This window comes from Saccopteryx leptura, chromosome 6, assembly GCF_036850995.1.
Source record: "Saccopteryx leptura isolate mSacLep1 chromosome 6, mSacLep1_pri_phased_curated, whole genome shotgun sequence".
Lineage (NCBI taxonomy): Eukaryota > Metazoa > Chordata > Mammalia > Chiroptera > Emballonuridae > Saccopteryx > Saccopteryx leptura.
This window is the reverse complement of record NC_089508.1, coordinates 155,399,521-155,416,238: the sequence shown is the minus strand read 5'-3', so window position 1 is coordinate 155,416,238 and position 16,718 is coordinate 155,399,521. Positions and strand designations below refer to the sequence as shown.

Genomic DNA, 16,718 nt, shown 5'->3' with positions numbered 1-16,718 from the left:
AATCTGACACTTGATTCTCCCTGAAACCCAGGAATTATTTGTCTCACTTTTCAGATAAGGCCATTGAGGCTGGGTGGGGTGGGGAGGTGAAGCACTTTGCCCCAGGTCACTTACCTGGTCAGGGATAGAGCTGGATTCAAGCCGGAGTCCATGCAAATAAAAACATGCGTCCTTTCCACCACGCACACAACTTAATCATCAAAGCCCAACCTTACAAAAACAAACCTGCTTCTGAAACATAAGGAAAAAGGCACTTTCCCATAGCTGACTAGGATGTTTGTGCACCAAATCTATATTATATTTAATAGTTCTATCAGACTAGAAGCCAAATTATTTCTTATGCGCCTCTCCAGGCAGTTGGTTGTAAATACGAGGGCGTAGTGATGATGATGTTGGTACTGGTGGTGGCAATTATCTTCTGTCCATTGAGTACTCACTCTGTGCCAAGCACTGTGCTTAGCATTTTGCATATTCATCCTGACTCTTTTTGGTCGCACAACAAGCCAGGTGTTTTGTGTTGTAAGGCACAAAAGAAAAAAAAATTCTGCGCAGGTGTCTAAGCATACACAGCTAGGACACAGCAGGCCTGCGATTTGGCCTCAGGATCCCAGCTGTGGAGCCAGTGCTTGGAACCACGTCTCTGCCCTCCATCGGCCATAGGGTCCTGATAAAAGAAAACAGACATTAGAAACACTCCATGAGCTTCCACTGCGCTGATGGCTATTCTTAGATTTACATGTTTTCTTCTGCAAGGCTCAGACACAGTTAGACACTTTAAGTTCATCACTGCCTGTCACCATGTATCGGGGCTGTTCATTGTCAGCCCAGCACCCCCTGGCTTCAGGACCCATTCACCCTCTGCCTTACATCATTCTGTAAATCTCAGAGCCGTGATATCAATAGGTGAGTTCTCTTGCTAGCAGTAGGCCATTGTTGGTCAAATAAGTTTTTAAATATGACATATATGTTTGCTCACTTTGGGTGTGGGAGACAGGCTGTAAGCTGGCATAGTCATTATACCCTAAGGCTTAGTTTTAAAACTAAGCTTTTGCCCACACCCTTGACTGTTGCATGATAGGGGGTGGTGCACTCTTATGAGGAATCCCATTTATGCCTCAGATAAGCGACTTTGTATCAGAGATTTCCTTATTTGTATATTGGATTAAAGGTTTTGAATTCTACACTATAAAATGGGGACAGATTGGGGGCTCACTCTCTCGGTTCCTGCTATCAGCATTGCAGGGGCCTCCCCTATCCCTTACCCTTCATGGGAAAAGCAGGTTTTCTGCTTTTCCCTTGTTTTCTCTTGTGGCTTGCCTGTCTTGGTGAGACACCAATGAACAGAATGGCCCACCATCCTCCGACTCCGCCATTTCTTTACCATCTTCCTGAATTCAATGAGAACCTGCATGTGAATGGCCACAATGGCGGCCCTTGGCCTTTCAGCCATTTTTTGGAATTGATGATATAAATGCTTGGCTTAAATTAACTAGATAATTGCTTCAGTCTTTTTGGTAATTTGTCATCATGGGCTCTCACACAGCAGACATCAGTCATGGCTAAGATGACACACTGTGTCCTCCAAGAAATTGAGAAAGAGAATTGATTTCTGTACAAGGCCCACCAACGCCCTGAACCTGAATTTCACATCTCTGCCCAAGAATTGCCTCTCCTGGCTTGGACAGAGCTCCCACTTGCTTACCAGACTCCTCACCTTACAATCAAAGGTCATCATTATCATAATGCATGACTGCTGTGTGCCCGCCAAGTTGGCAGTCCAGTCACATACCAGTGACATAGCGTTTCTGCTTAACTTGACAGCAGGCTTTTGCACCAGCGATGTTCAACCGGTGTGCCACAAGAACTTTTAAAACATGCAATACCTGACTGCTTAGCTGGGGGCACTGACCTCTTCTGCCTTAGATAAAGCCCTCTGGTGTGAATGCCCTGTCTTGCACCATAAATATAATAATGTTGCATCTTATTGGTCACATTGCATCATAAGGTTGCATCTGATTGGTTACTTCTTGGTACCAGAAGTCCTTATATACAAGTATAGGCACTTGATTTTTTTTTTTTTTTTTTTTTTTTTGTATTTTTCTGAAGTTAGAAACGGGGAGGCAGTCAGACTCCCACATGTGCCCGACCGGGATCCACCTGGCATGCCCACCAGGGGGCGATGCTCTGCCCATTTGGGGTGTTGCTCTGTTGCAACCAGAGCCATTCTAGCGCCTGAGGCAGAGGCCATAGAGCCATCCTCAGCGCCCGGGGCCAACTTTGCTCCAATGGAGCCTCGGCTGCGGGAGGGGAAGAGAGAGACAGAGAGGAAGGAGAGGGGGAGGGGTGGAGAAGGAGATGGGCGCTTCTCCTGTGTGCCTTGGCTGGGAATCGAACCCAGGACTCCTGCACGCCAGGCCGACGCTCTACCACTGAGCCAACCGGCCAGGGCCTGGCACTTGATTTTTTTTAAAAAGTCACTTTGGAGCAAAAAGGAAAGGTATTACTGGTTTTTGTTTAACCAAATACCCATTGATATCTGCTAGAGCACAAGTGTTCCACAGAACCTAGTTTGGGAAATGTTATCACCTTATCCAGGGCTTCTTTAAAGACAGAATGCAAAGAAATCTTTAAGTATTTTAAACGTTTTTAGTTTTATAAGTAATAGACCTGACTCAATTCTTGAAAAAAAAAATTAGAACATTGGTAACAAAGCTAAAGTCCCCTTTGACTAACATCCTCAATCCTGGTCCCCCCCTCCTCCCAGAGGTGGAGTGTTTTACCCCGTGTGTGCATATACAGGACACATACCCACATGCGCACACACACACCCTCATAATTCATATAAAGTACAAAATATGGTTTTGGATTGTTTTTATGTTAATGGTATACTGTTTTGTAGCTTGCTTTTTCAGTGTAAAATGTGCTTGGGAAATCTTTCATAGTGATCTGTAGCTATGTATCCTTCATTTCAAGTGCTCTGTGGCATCTCCTCTTATGATTTCATTGTGACATATTTATCTGTTTCTGTCCTGTTGGACCTGGAGGTGGTTTCCACTCTGGGCTTACTAGATGCCATACAGCACTGGACATCCTTGTCCATGGTCCCCCGAGCACAAGCATGGGTATCACCACGGTGCTTCTGCTGGGTCACAGGGTAGATTTTCTTTTTTTTTTAATTGAATTTATTGGGTTTTAGGTATCAGGTATACAACTAAACAAAACATCATCTGCAGACTATCATGCATCCATCACACCAAGCAAAGTCTCTTTCATCCCCATTCTCTTCCTTTTGCCCACCTCCATCTATCCCTCTTTCCCCCTGCCCTCTGGTTATCACCATACTATTATCTGTGTCTGTTTATTATATATGGTTTTTTTTTTTTTGCTTAATTCCTTCACCTTCTTTCATCCAGTCCCCAACACCCCTCCCCTCTGACAGCCGTCAGTCTGTTCCACATGTCCACGCCTCTGTTCATATTTGCTCATCAGTTTATTTTGTTCATTAGATTCCACATATGAGTGAAGTCATATGGTACTTGTCTTTCTCTGACTGGCTTATTTTACTTAGCATAATGCTTTCCAGGTCCATCCATGCTGGTATATTTTCCTTTGCCCAGTTGTGAACAAAGACTTTTCATTGGCAAGAAAGCCAAGGGCAGGAGTCTTCACAATGACTCAAGGAAGTCAGAAAGGAAATGAATAAGGTGGTGTGCTAGCTGCTTCTGAAAATCTGCCGAGGTTCATTTTCATGCCAACGGTTCCAAAATCCATTCACTGTCAAGACTACAGCCAAGGTTCCTTCTCAATCCAAAGGCAGCCTTCCGCCGTTCTGAGCTTTCTTTTTCCTTTCCAGACTCTGCTTTGTATGCTGTTGAAATTGGTGTTCTGATCTGAACTGCAGTAGAATGTGAGTGTGCACACATGTGGGTGAGGAAGACAGGCTAATTATCATTGAATGTTTACTCTTGCCAAATTTTCACTGAGAAAGCTTACACCTCATAAACGGTGATGGACAAAGACTTGGCTTGGGGAGGTGAACACACAATATGGTGTACAGAGATGTGTTGTAGGATTGGGCACCTGAAACCTGTATAATTATGTCAACCAGTGTCACCCCAATAAACTTAATTTAAAAAAAGAAAAAAGGGGTTTATAAAAATGAGTGCCAAAATTCTCCCTCATCCTCACCAATACTGAGTTTTATCAAATGTTGCCATTGTTGTGAATTTAGTAAAAATGATTTATTTAGATACTGTTATTGTCAATCAAGTGAAGTATGTTGGTTTGCTTTGTGAGTTTTTTTATTATGATGACATTGAATATGTTTTCATGATTATTGATCACCTGTATTTTTCCTGCGAGCCTCTTCTTTGTAATCTCTGCTTGTTATTATTATTTTTAGTAAAGTAGCCTCATTTTTATTTTTTACTTATTTTTTTTAAGATTTTATTTATTGATTTGAGAGAGAAGAGAGAGAGGGAGAGAGAAGTGGGGGAATGGGAAGCATCAACTCATAGTAGTTGCTTCCTGTATGTGCCTGACCGGGCAAGCCTGGGGTTTCAAACCGGTGACCTCAGCATTCCAGGTCGACGCTCTATTTGCTGCACCACCACAGGTCAGGTATCTCTTATTTTTTAATTTTCTATGTTGTGCAGTGAATGGTACAGGCTATCTACATATATATAAAAATAGCCTGGGTCACATGGGCAGCAAAGATTTTTTTTCTAGTTTATAATTTATCTTTTTACTTTGTCTATGGCATTTCTTACAATACAAAATTATTTTTGTATGCAGTATTTCATTTACATAGATAAATATACAACTATTTTTCTTTATAACTGCCAGAACACATTCACTGTATTTTTTTTATTTTTAATTGATTGTGCTAACATGGTTTCAAGTTTCCCACTCAATTTAACACCCTCAAGCTCACACATTGTGCCCCCTGTGCCCCATGCAAAGTCTCTTTCCATTCCCATTTCACCCCCTTTTCCCCCACCCCCACCTCCATCCCCCCTTTCCCTCTGGAACTTGCTGCCCTGTTGTCTGTATCTATGTGCTATGTATATATAAATTGGCGAATCCCTTCCCCTTCTTTGATCCTGTCCCCTCATCCCCCTTCCTTCTGACAGCTGTCTTTCTGTTCCCTGTGACACTGTCTCTGTTTCTATTTTGTTCCTCAGCTTATTGTGTTAACTAGATTCCACATGTAAATGAGATCATATGATATTTGTCTTTCTCTGCCTGGCTTATTTCATTAAGCATAATACTCTCCAGGTCCATCCATGCCATTGCAAAAGGTAAGATTTCCTTCTTTTTCACGGCCACGTAGTACTCCATTGTGTATATGAACCATGGCTTTTTAATCCACTCGTCCACTGTTGGACATGGGCTGTTTCCAGATCTAGGCTATTATAAATAATGCTGCAATAATCATGGGGGTGCATATCTTCTTTTGAAGATGTTTTGGGATTCTTAGAGTATTCCTAAAAGTGGGATAGCTGAGTTATTAGTCAGTTTCGTTTTTAATTTTTTGAGGAAATGCCATACTGTTTTCCACAGTGGCTGCACAAGTCTGCATTCCCACCAGCAGTGCAGGAGGGTTCCCTTTTCTCCACATTCTCACCAGCACTTGTTATTTGTTGATTTGTTAATGAGTGCCATTCTGACAGGCGTGAGGTGGTATCTCTTGGTGGTTTTAATTTGCATTTCTCTGATGACATTGAACATTTTTTCATATGCCTAATGGCCATCTGTATGTCCTCTTTGGAGAAGTGTCTATTTCAAGTCCTTTGGCCATTTTTAAATTGGATTGTTTATCTTATCTTCCTGGTGTTGAGTTTTAGAAGTTCATTATAAATTTTGGTTCTTAATCCTTTATCAGACGTATGAGCAAATATGTTCTCCCATTGAGTGGGTTGTCTTTTTATTTTGTTAATGGTGTCTTTAGCTGTGCAAAAGCTTTTTGGTTTGATATAGTCCCATTTGTTTATTTTTCCCTTTATTTCCCTTGCCTGCAGAGATATATCGGCAAATACATTGCTACAAGAGATATCAGAGAGTTTACTGTGTATGTTTTCTTCCAAGATTTTTATGGTTTCACAACTTACATTTGTCTTTTATCTATTTTGAGTTTTTTTGTGAATGGTGTAAGTTGGTAGTCTAGTTTCATTTTTTTGCATGTACCTGTCCAAATTTCCCAACACCATTTATTAAAGAGACTGTCTTTACTCTATTGTATACTCATGCCTCCTTTGTCAAATATTAATTGACCATAAAGGTGTGTGTTTATTCCCTGTTCTCTTCTATTGATCTGTATGCCTGTTCTTATGCCAGTACCAACCTGTCTTGATTACAATGGCCTTGTAGTATAACTTGATATCAGAAAGTGTGATAGTCCCTGCTTTGTTTTTCTTTTTCAAGATTGCTGAGGCTCTTCGGATTCTTTTTTGGTTCCATATAAATTTTCGGAATATTTGTTTTAGATTGGTGAAGTATGCATTGGATTTATAGATCGCTTTGGGTAGTATGGACATTTTGATGATGTTAATTTTTTTTTTTTTGTATTTTTCTGAAGCTGGAAATGGGGAGGCAGTCAGACAGACTCCCGCATGCGCCCGACCGGGATCCACCCGGCACGCCCACCAGGGGGCGATGTTCTGCCCATCCGGGGCCTCGCTCTGTCGCGACCAGAGCCACTCTAGCGCCTGGGGCAGAGGCCAAGGAGCCATCCCCAGCGCCCGGGCCATCTTTTGCTCCAATGGAGCCTCGGCTGTGGGAGGGGAAGACAGAGACAGAGAGGAAGGAGAGGGGGAGGGGTGGAGAAGCAGATGGGCGCCTCTCCTGTGTGCCCTGGCCGGGAATCAAACTCGGGACTTCTGCATGCCAGGCCGATGCTCTACCACTGAGCCAACCGGCCAGGGCCGATGATAATAATTCTTCCTATCTATGAATGTGCTCTATGCTTCCACTTGTTTGTATCTTCCTTAATTTCTTTTTTCAATGTCTTATAATCTTCTGAGTATACGTCTTTTACCTCCTTAGTTAAATTATGCTTCTGTTGTGAGTATTGAATGCAGTTGGTCCTTTTGTGGGTGCTGTTATCCCTTCAAGCTGGCTGGCTCTAAGGGTCAACCTTGATCATATATATTAGACACTATGCAGTGTCTGTCCTGTTGGGCGTATTTATTCTGTGCAGTACCTGGTGCCTGCTGAACTCCTTTGGGCATGCTCCTTGTATAGCTAGCTGAGTCTAGCATTGGTGCAGTCTGCCATCCACTACTGTATGTGTTGGTTCTGGGTCTTGTTGGGTTGGCATCAGCCGTTGACTGTAACCTGCCGTGGGCTACCTGTCTGAAAGTACTGCACTGTTTGCTGTTTGTGTCTGTGTTTTCTGTGCCTGGGTAGTATAGGAGGGGCCAAGCTATGTATAAGGACCAGCTTCCTCCTGCTTAGAGATGATAGCAGCTCCGTAAAAGCCCAAGTTCTATAAGATTTGCCTCCACTTTCAGTTGCTCCACCTCCTCTTGCAGCTGCCTGGTCTTCCCAGAGTCTTCTGTAGAAAGGCCGTCGTGTGGGTTCAGACTGGCCTCACCCCACCAACCCCTTTACAGGTTCCAAACTTGATGGGTTAGGGCAGCTAAGATTGGGAATACAATGTTAGTGGACCTCCCTATTTCAGGGGCCTTTTAGTCCGGAGCTCAATACAGGGAAAGTGGCCCCTACTCCAGAGCCTAATCCCTCAGACACTGGTGGATACTCCAATTTTATTTCTCCCCAGCAAGGTGAGAAGCAGGTTCAGGTTGGGTGGGGCCAACAGTGCTTCCTGAAGTTCTTCCAGCTGGTGAGCCCCTGGTCTCAGGGAGTTAGACTGAGTTTCCTCCTCTGTGGCTGACTGTGCCCCTCCTCCTCCCCAAATCCAAGGCTAAGCCCCTTGACCAGACCCAACAATAGGCTTGTGGGAATTCACTCTTTGAATGTCCATGCTCCAAGCCTCTCTCCCGTCCTCCTGGGGAACCTAGCCCAGTGGGGCAGGAGACCCAGAACTTCGGCCAGCTGATTGTGAAGCTTCCTTCTTTCCACTGTGTGCAAACTGCCATGCCAGCACTGATCACAGAAAAGGGAATTCACCTCAGCCGGGCCATGACATGCCACCAGCAAGGGCCGTTACATCCTGAACCAATGCTCTCTGCATCTGGCCTCTGGATGTGCCATTCCTGCACCTCCCTGGCAAGAACCTGGTGCTGACCAGTGGGAGACACTCCCCTTGACTGACCCTCAGCAAACTTCTTGGAGCTACAAGCAATTCAGAGTTTGTGGCTGCCTCTGCTGGGCCCAGGTGCACATGAAAATGCTAAGTTGCTCACCTAGGCTGGCTTTTACCCACACTGGGCCTGGAGGAAAGTCAGAAAAAGGCCAAGGTTCCCTGAGCCCCACCTCCTGTGGCCTCTGTCTGCTGGCTGCTTATTGGGCTTGGCCACTGGAATAAAACTTCTGGTAGAGTCTAGAGCCTGTGGCAATTTGGGGATAAAAAGGGTGGTAGGTATGGCTCCCACCTCTTGGCCCCTGGTGTCATTTTGTCCAGACGTTTTTTTACAGACCTCAGTAGGGTGTGGCCACCAGGAATCCAGTGGGTGTGGCCCCTGAGACCCAGAGATGTGGTCTGCCTGCACTCTGGACAGTTTCTACTGAATCTTCCCTGGGGCGGAAGCACCATAGATTTGGGAACACATGTGTGGGGGAAAGCTCCGGCCTCAACACCAGAAAACTGAATCACTGATGTGCCCCCTGCTTCCTGGTGACTTCTCAGAACAGCTTGGTATCCATAGGGTGGGGCAGGAGAGGTTCTTGAGGGAGGGGCAGTTGCCTTCCCCCAGGCTGATGTCCCACAGAGATGACTGCTCCACCAAAGAAAGATGGCGACTGCAGTACTGGAGAATGACTCAGCCCGAGTTCCAGTGGCCGTCCTCCACAGTGTCTCTCTCTGGGCTTCCAACTTCATAGTCTCCTCAGGCAACTTTAGTCCTCTCAGTCTTTGCTTGCCAGAGCCCCGGGTAAGTGGCTGTGAACGAGATTTTCTGTGCTGGTCCTTTAAGATGGAGCCTGCATCTCTCAGAGCTCCGTTTCTTTCTCACAGACAGAAATCTTGGCTCTTTTCACTGCCAAATGCCTCTTCCAGGCTCTGGGGCTCTAGGCTGGGGCGCAGGCCTGGAGCTGAGGACTCTCCCCTCTCAAAGCGACCCTCACCACAGTGAGAATCCCTCTGGACCCTCTGCCCCACTCACTCCTGGGAGCAGGGCAGCCCTTTCTGCATCTCTGCCCTTCCTAATAGTCTCATTGTGGCTTATTCTGTGATCCTTGGTTATAGACTCCTCTTTGTTTAGTACAAAGTTGGATTTTCAAGGTGATTGTTCTTAAAATAAGCTGTAATCCAATTTAGTCCTGGGAGGTGGCAGTTGGAACGTCTGCCTACTCTATCTCCATCTTGGAATCCCTTAACTTCTTTTGTTGTTCCTTCTTTATTAAAATTAAAAATTTTTCAGTTACAGTTGATATTCAATATTACGTTATTTTCAGGTGTACAGCAAAGTGAAGTAGACATTTATATAACTCAAGTGTTCCCTTCAATATATCTAGACCCCACCTGGCACCACACAGTTGTTACAAATTTACTGACTATATTCCCTACACTGTACTTTACATCCCCATGAATTTTTGTAACTACCAATTTGTCCTTCTTACTCCTGACACCTTTTTCACCCTACTCCCTAAACCTACATCTGACAGCCATCAATTTGTTCTTTGTATCTATGAGTCTGTTTCTGTTTGGTTGTTTATATTGTTTTTTAGATTCCACATACAAGTGAAATCATTTTTTCTCTGATTTATTTAACTTAGCATAATACCTTCTAGTTTAGGGGTCAGGAACCTATGGCTCGCGAGCCAGATGTGGCTCTTTTGATGGCTGCATCTGGCTCGCAGACAAATCTTTAATAAAAAAAATAACGTTAAAAATATAAAACATTCTCATGTATTACAATCCATTCATTTCCTACTGCTCATGTTCATGGTTGTGGGTGGCTGGAGCCAATCACAGCTGTCCTCCGGGACACCACCAAATTTTTATTGGATAATGCGTAATGTACATGGGTCATTGTATGACTCCCACAGAATTACATTTTAAAATATGTGGTGTTCATGGCTCTCTCAGCCAAAAAGTTTCCCAACCCCTGCTCTAGTTCCATCCATGCTGTTGCAAATGGTAATATTTCATTCTTTTTTTAAGGCTGAGAAATACTCCATTGCATATATATGTAGTATGCCTTCATTATCCACTTGGCTATTGATGGGCATGGGGGTCTCATTTCATTCAGCCACCCTATGTCTTTTGATTGGAGCATTTATTCCATTTACATTTAAAGTAATTATTGATAGGTATGTAGTTATTGCCATTTTATTAACTCTTTTTATTTCTTCTCCTTCTTCTTCCTCTTCTTTTTCAAGAAGTCCTGGCCTGCTAGTGATGGACTCCTTTAGGTTTTTCTTGTCTGGGAACTAAGCAAGTCTTTTAGGGGGTACAGAAGTAGAGAGGCTCTGGGGGCTTTTTCATATATGACGGTTGGAAGAACTCTGAGTTTAATCTAGTGATGGGAAGATCTGGAGCTTACCTTTCCCACTAATGTCTTAAAGCCTGTCTGGTAAGATGGGTCTGACTCACTCTATTTCACCCAGAGGAAACACTTGGGATCCATGGATGGAAGTTGTGGGAGCCAGATTGCAGTTCAGTTTAGGGAAGAATTTTCTAACAGTCAAAACGACAAACAGCCTGACCTGTGGTGGTGTAGTGGATAAAGGTGTTGACCTGAAATGCTGAGGGTGCTGGTTTGAAATGCTGGGCTTGCCCTGGCCAGTTGGCTCAGTGGATAGAGTGTGGGCCTGGCGAGCAGACGTCGTGGGTTCGATCCCTGGTCAGGGCACACATGAGAAGTGACTGTCTGCTTCTCTCCCCCTTCTTCTCCCCTTTCTCTTTCTTTCCCTCTCATAGCCAGTGGCTCAGTTGGTTCGAGCATCAGCCTCAGGCGCTGAGGATTGCTCAGTTGATTTGAGCATGGGCTCCAGATGGGGGTTTCTGGGTGGAACCTGGTTGGGGTGCATGCGAGAGTCTGTCTGTCTCCCTTCCTCTCACTTAAAAAAACAGAAAAAAGCCCATGCTTGTCCAGTCAAGGCACATACAAGCCGCAACCATGACTTGATGCTTCCCACTCCTCCCCACCTTTCTCCCTCTCTGTCTCTCTCTCCTCTCTCTAAAAGTTAATAAATAAAATCTTTTAAAAACTACAAACAAGTCAGTAGGAAGGGCATCCTCTGATTAAAACCATCTGAGCAGAGGCTAGCTGGCCTCTTCAGGTCGATTCTTACCCTGGAATGGAGGTGTAAACCAGAGGACTCCTCCCTGTTTTCACTCTCTATGACATCTAAGCGTATCAATAAAATTAATTTTAAAGCACACAAAAATTCTAAGTCACAGGGAAGTTATAGGAGAAGGGGAGAAAATATTGGAGAATCAACAATTTAAAATAGGGATTTAAATAAGAGTTTATCTCAAAGCTCCACACGTAACGACTTCTTTAAAAGGAAGAGATGGGCCCTGGCCGGTTGGCTCAGCGGTAGAGCATCGGCCTGGAGTGCAGGAGTCCCGGGTTCGATTCCTGGCCAGGGCACACAGGAGAGGCGCCCATTTGCTTCTCCACCCCTCCCCTCTCCTTCCTCTCTCTTCCCCTCCCGCAGCCAAGGAGCAAAGATGGCCCAGGCGCTGGGGATGGCTCTGTGGCCTCTGCCTCAGGCGCTGGAATGGCTCTGAACTCAACAGAGTGATGTCCCAGATGGGCAATGTATTGCCCCCTGGTGGGCATGCTGGGTGGATCCCGGTCGGGCGCATGCAGGAGTCTGTCTGACTGCCTCCCCGTTTCCAGCTTCAGAAAAATGAAAGAAAAAAAAAGGAAGAGATGCACTTCACTGTTTCCAGGAGTCTGTACTACATGCCCCACCTTCCACCTCCACACCGTGCACGGTGTCCCACATGAAGGGATGATGGTGATGACCCACTGCACTGCAGCTAAGCCCTATGTTCTCTTCTTGGAACTTAATAAGAATACTGACCAGTGCTGGGGCTCAGAGTGAGGATGCCCCTATTTACAGCCAACATCTATGTGCAAAAGTGTTAGAGCCAATAAGAGCAGAAAAGGCCCCAGAACCTTCCTGCCAGCTCTGCTTCCTGCTAACAAAAAGCATCCACCAGCGTCCAGGATTCTTCGGAAAATTTGGAAAAATTTTGTGCTCATGGCATTTATCTAAGGAGAAGGTCCGAGTTTTCATCAGCATCCCAGAGGTGTTTATGACTAAAAGAAGAGTGAGATCTATACTCAAGGCACACCTGCGGTTCCCTCCTCTGGGGGATACAGGCTCCTCATTGTCAGGTGGGGTGGGGGCAGGGGAAGTTAGAGAACTGATTCTGAATTTCCCCCAACTCTAAAGCACCAAGGCAGAGAAAGCATGGTTGCAAACATCCTTGCTTGCAAGGACCCTGGGCCCCAAAGCCTTGATCTGTCAAACTAGGAGGGTGTGTGTGGCCCTGGGCCTTGAGGGCTCAGTGAAAAACAAGCTTCCCGTGGTTGCGACGGGCATATCCCTGTTAATCATAGTTACATATAACCTCAAGGTGATGTGACTGGCCACACTCTGTCACTGTTATTACTACTTTAGTTACTAATTTTCCTGATTAAAAACAAAAAATATAAAAAACTGACTTATTGTCAAATTGACACAAGTAGGCACAGAATGAATCTCTAGGATGGTATTCAGTTATTCTGAAATATTACCCCTCCCCCCACCACCAACATGTACCATTTCAGTAAACTAATAAAAAGTACTTCAGTACTGTTTATATAGAAAATGGGAAGGGGTAAGATAGAAAAATGTAACCCAGACCAATATCAAGAGAAATGTTTTCCTTCTCCAGAGGCCTTTAAAAATGAGATACTCTTTTGTCTGGAATGACTCTAGTTCTTTTAAGCAGAGAGAAAAGTGAGACTCTAAGGGCCCTTTATTCTTGTTGTTTTAAGAGGTGAACATCCTAAAGTGCTTCAAAACCCAAAGTGAAATCTGGGTGTTCACCCTGGGCACGAGCCGCAAGCCCATGTGTGCGAGGAGGGACTTATGGAACACCAGGACAGACCCACCAGTGGAGGCTCCTGGCCACATCTGTGAGCAGATTATTACACCAAGGTTCTGAATATTAGATTTTGCACTGCATGATTTTGAAAATTTAGATTCAGGAATCTGCAGAATATCTTCAGTAAAAGATCTAATAGAAATTTTTATCTTTCAATTTAAAAACATTTCCTAGTGCTGATTTAAATGACAACACTCTAACATCCACCCTTGTTTATGTTAAATCTATAATCAAAGATGGTGATGTAGAAATATACAGTCAATTGTCACTTAAAAACACACAAAAATTGGACATGCTATACACTTCTCTTTTAAAATGTATCTGTATTATTTCCACCAATCAAAACACACATAATATATTTTATTATAAAACATTAGGCAATGTTACTTTTGAGATATGCAATCTGAAAGGTCACATCTGGATTTACAACCAGTATGAAATATCGGAGGCGTTCCATTAGCGATCAAGCAGAAGTCATGATCATCACCGTGACTGACACAGCATCAGATCCAGAGGAAACCAACATCCCATTCAGCCTCTCGACTGGGACTCTGGCTGCTGTCAAGGGCCCTGCGGAGGGTTTCTCCATTCAGCACTGTGGCTGAGTCTGTGTCCCGCAGATCAGAACAGAGCCATCCTAGCATCTCCAGACCACAGCTGATCTCCTCCTACTCTGATGGACTCTGCTCTCGGGAACCTGCACTTGAAATCAAGACTGGACAAAGGGGGGGGGGCGATCATTTCAGTTTTGACCGAAAACAAACAAAACAAACCTAGTCCAAATTCCAGGCTAATAACAAATTACCTGGTTTATAAAAATATGTGTTCAAAATAGTTACTTTCAGGGTTGTGTACAATATAAGTTACAAAAATAAAATAGAGAAGATGAAAAATTGAGCACATTTTCAGTTCTTATCCACACATAGGCATTCATCCGTAGTGACCGGCGTGAAGCCCAGCGCATTGCACCAGGACCCTGGCACACCTCGCTCAGGAGGAAGGACCCTGCAGGGGCCAGGGCACTCCTACAGAGCTCTGCTGTCTGTAGGCCTGGCCTATCCTGGCTGCACTTGCCACTACCTGGGAAGGTGGTCTTGGCAGCAAAGTTCCTGCACAGGTGCAGCTCTGTCTGTGAACATGCAGAGGAGTGAGTGAGCAGGAAGCCCATCTGCGGAGGGCCTGGTAAGTGGGACCTCAAGCTGTGGGCAGATAATACATTTTAAAAACTCTTCCCATTCTTTGTTTTTCTTTCTCAAGATAGATTTAGTAAAGCTTTTAAAAAGAAAGTAGGTTAGAGAGGTCATTTTAAGATGCTTTTATGTGTATAGTGATAACTGTCTTCCCTAGCCCATCAGGCCTCCAAAAACAAAATCATCCCAAGCCCCAAGTTAGTATTTTCATTTTGTACTCAAATGTGTCTATATATCACAATATAAAACTACTATTTCAGTATTAATGTTTCCACTTTTTAGTGATCAGATCAACCACGAAGATACAACTGGTATAGAGGGAATTATATATGGTGAATAACATTTATAATAAACTTTCTTATCAAACCTCCTCAAAACAATTCTATAGAATGTTGACTCAACAGCTTCTAAAATAATCAAACACACCATACAAGCTGTAACAGAAAAGCCCGGGGAAAGTACTGTGCGCACAGGCAGCCGAAATGCAACCGTCGGTAGCAGTTTTCTGCAGCGAAACTTCAACACTCAATATCTTAGTGAATTTGGGATAATTTCCACATGCAAAAGTCTGAAGGTATCAATTTCAGGTGAGCAGTTTTGAATCAGGAAATCCTCAATAGTTAACCACTATTCTTTTGGGCATTTCCTCCACATCCCTCTGAAGAGTTTCCCCAGGACACTCAAAGGTTTCAAGGGGGAACAGATGCCTCCACCAACTGGGAAACCAGCCCCAGGCTCCACTAACAGACCACAGGGAGATTAATGTGGTTTCTTTAAGGAAAGAAAGAAATACCGGTGAGCACGCAGTACTGGAGGAAGGAAACACTGCCTGCTAAGTCCCGCATGCCTTGCATGAGGAAGGAAGAGGACTGATCACGTTGGGGGCAGAGCGAGGGCTCAGTGCCTGCAATCACCCTCAGGGATCACTGTAGCATTCTACTCTAAAGGCAGGTAATGGATTCAAGGAGCTATTTACCATCATATTATTGAAATTGATTGTTAGGTGGCTAATAAAGACAGTGAATTTCTAGATAGCATCTTAAATTAATAGTAAGTCCAGAAAACCAAGAAACAGAGTAGACAACATTTTAAAGGTATATACGTCTTAAGCAGCACAAAATTTGAAATTTTGTCATGCAATAAAGCTGACGAACAACCATCACAGACTAAGATGACTTAGAACAAAGTGTGTATCTAAGTGGGTTTTAGCCCCAAACATGACCAATTTTTTAAATGTTCTATTGTTTATTAAATAGACTTAATTATATTCCTTCTGAAATACAAAAGATAGACTAAATCATACTATAAAACAATGTGAGATATGGTAATATGATGGTGGCCAATTAATACACATAAATCTATTTTTTCTGGACAGACAGCAAAGTACTTAAGGGGATTAAGAGGTAATTCTAGAAGGAACACTACCTGGAAGACTATTTGGCATTTAAATATTGATTTCCAAAGTGCTAGATGGCAAGTTGGAGCAAGCATTTGTGGTCACATGCATATAAGTCCCAACAGTTACTGAGGATGAGAAATTGTCACTACTATTACCATATAACTTAAAAAAATTCATCCATTCTAATTGCTCACCTGAAATGACCTTGAACAAAATCTCTAAAAGTGTGGCTTGCACTTTTTTCTTTAGACATAACCTGCTTCACTTTATAATCTAGGCAGGCAATGCTATTAGGACTGAGCAAGGGCAAGGCGTCGTGTTTCTTACATGCAGAACATAGACTTTTCTATTTGGTTCCATCAACTCCCGGGCATTTCAGGCCCATGGAGGCGAGAGTTCTTCAGTGACGACAAGCCTGCTGTTTCTAACTTATCACCGACAGCCTTCCAGGGGTCCTGTGGAGGCCTCGAGGCTGTTGTCGGTGTCTGAGGCCAGCGTCTGCTCGGTGGACATAGATGAAATGTCATTGACAGATGATGACTGGGAAGGAGTGGCGCTGCTGCTTATTGCTGCATCTGTGCTAAGAGAACCAGACACAGTGAAACCGAGGCAGACAGTGTGCGACCCAGCCTGACCTCACGCCCCACTCCGTCCTTCTGTATTTCAGAAGTGCCCTGTCCTATTAGTCCACAGTACATTTTTAGTTTTCCTAGTCTTTCGTTTGGGCCAGAATCCCAAATATTCCTGTTTTTCCCTTTAACATTCACCTTTCCTTCCCAGTGGTTAAGCATCAAATACGCATTCATCTATAATCACGTTAACTGCCTAAAAATACCTGCTGGTTTAAAAAGGATATTAAAGAAAGTTGCTGTTTATCTTAAAATGATAAGTATTTCAA

General features: G+C 43.9%; 1 protein-coding gene across 10 annotated transcripts in view; it reads right to left on the bottom strand.

The window, feature by feature from the left end:
- Positions 1–255: 255 nt before the first annotated feature.
- The window catches only part of MAPK9 (mitogen-activated protein kinase 9), a 96,490-nt gene continuing 80,027 nt past the window's right edge, over positions 256–16,718 (bottom strand). For 8 of the 10 annotated variants that reach the window (XM_066344635.1, XM_066344629.1, XM_066344625.1 and 5 more), the window contains one exon: positions 13,989–16,395. In XM_066344635.1, the coding sequence (XP_066200732.1) occupies positions 16,253–16,395 (143 nt within the window). In that variant the 3' untranslated portion in view covers positions 13,989–16,252. Of the gene's footprint in view, positions 665–13,988; positions 16,401–16,718 lie in introns of those variants that run through there. The other 2 variants (XM_066344630.1, XM_066344631.1) reach the window with 2 other exon arrangements.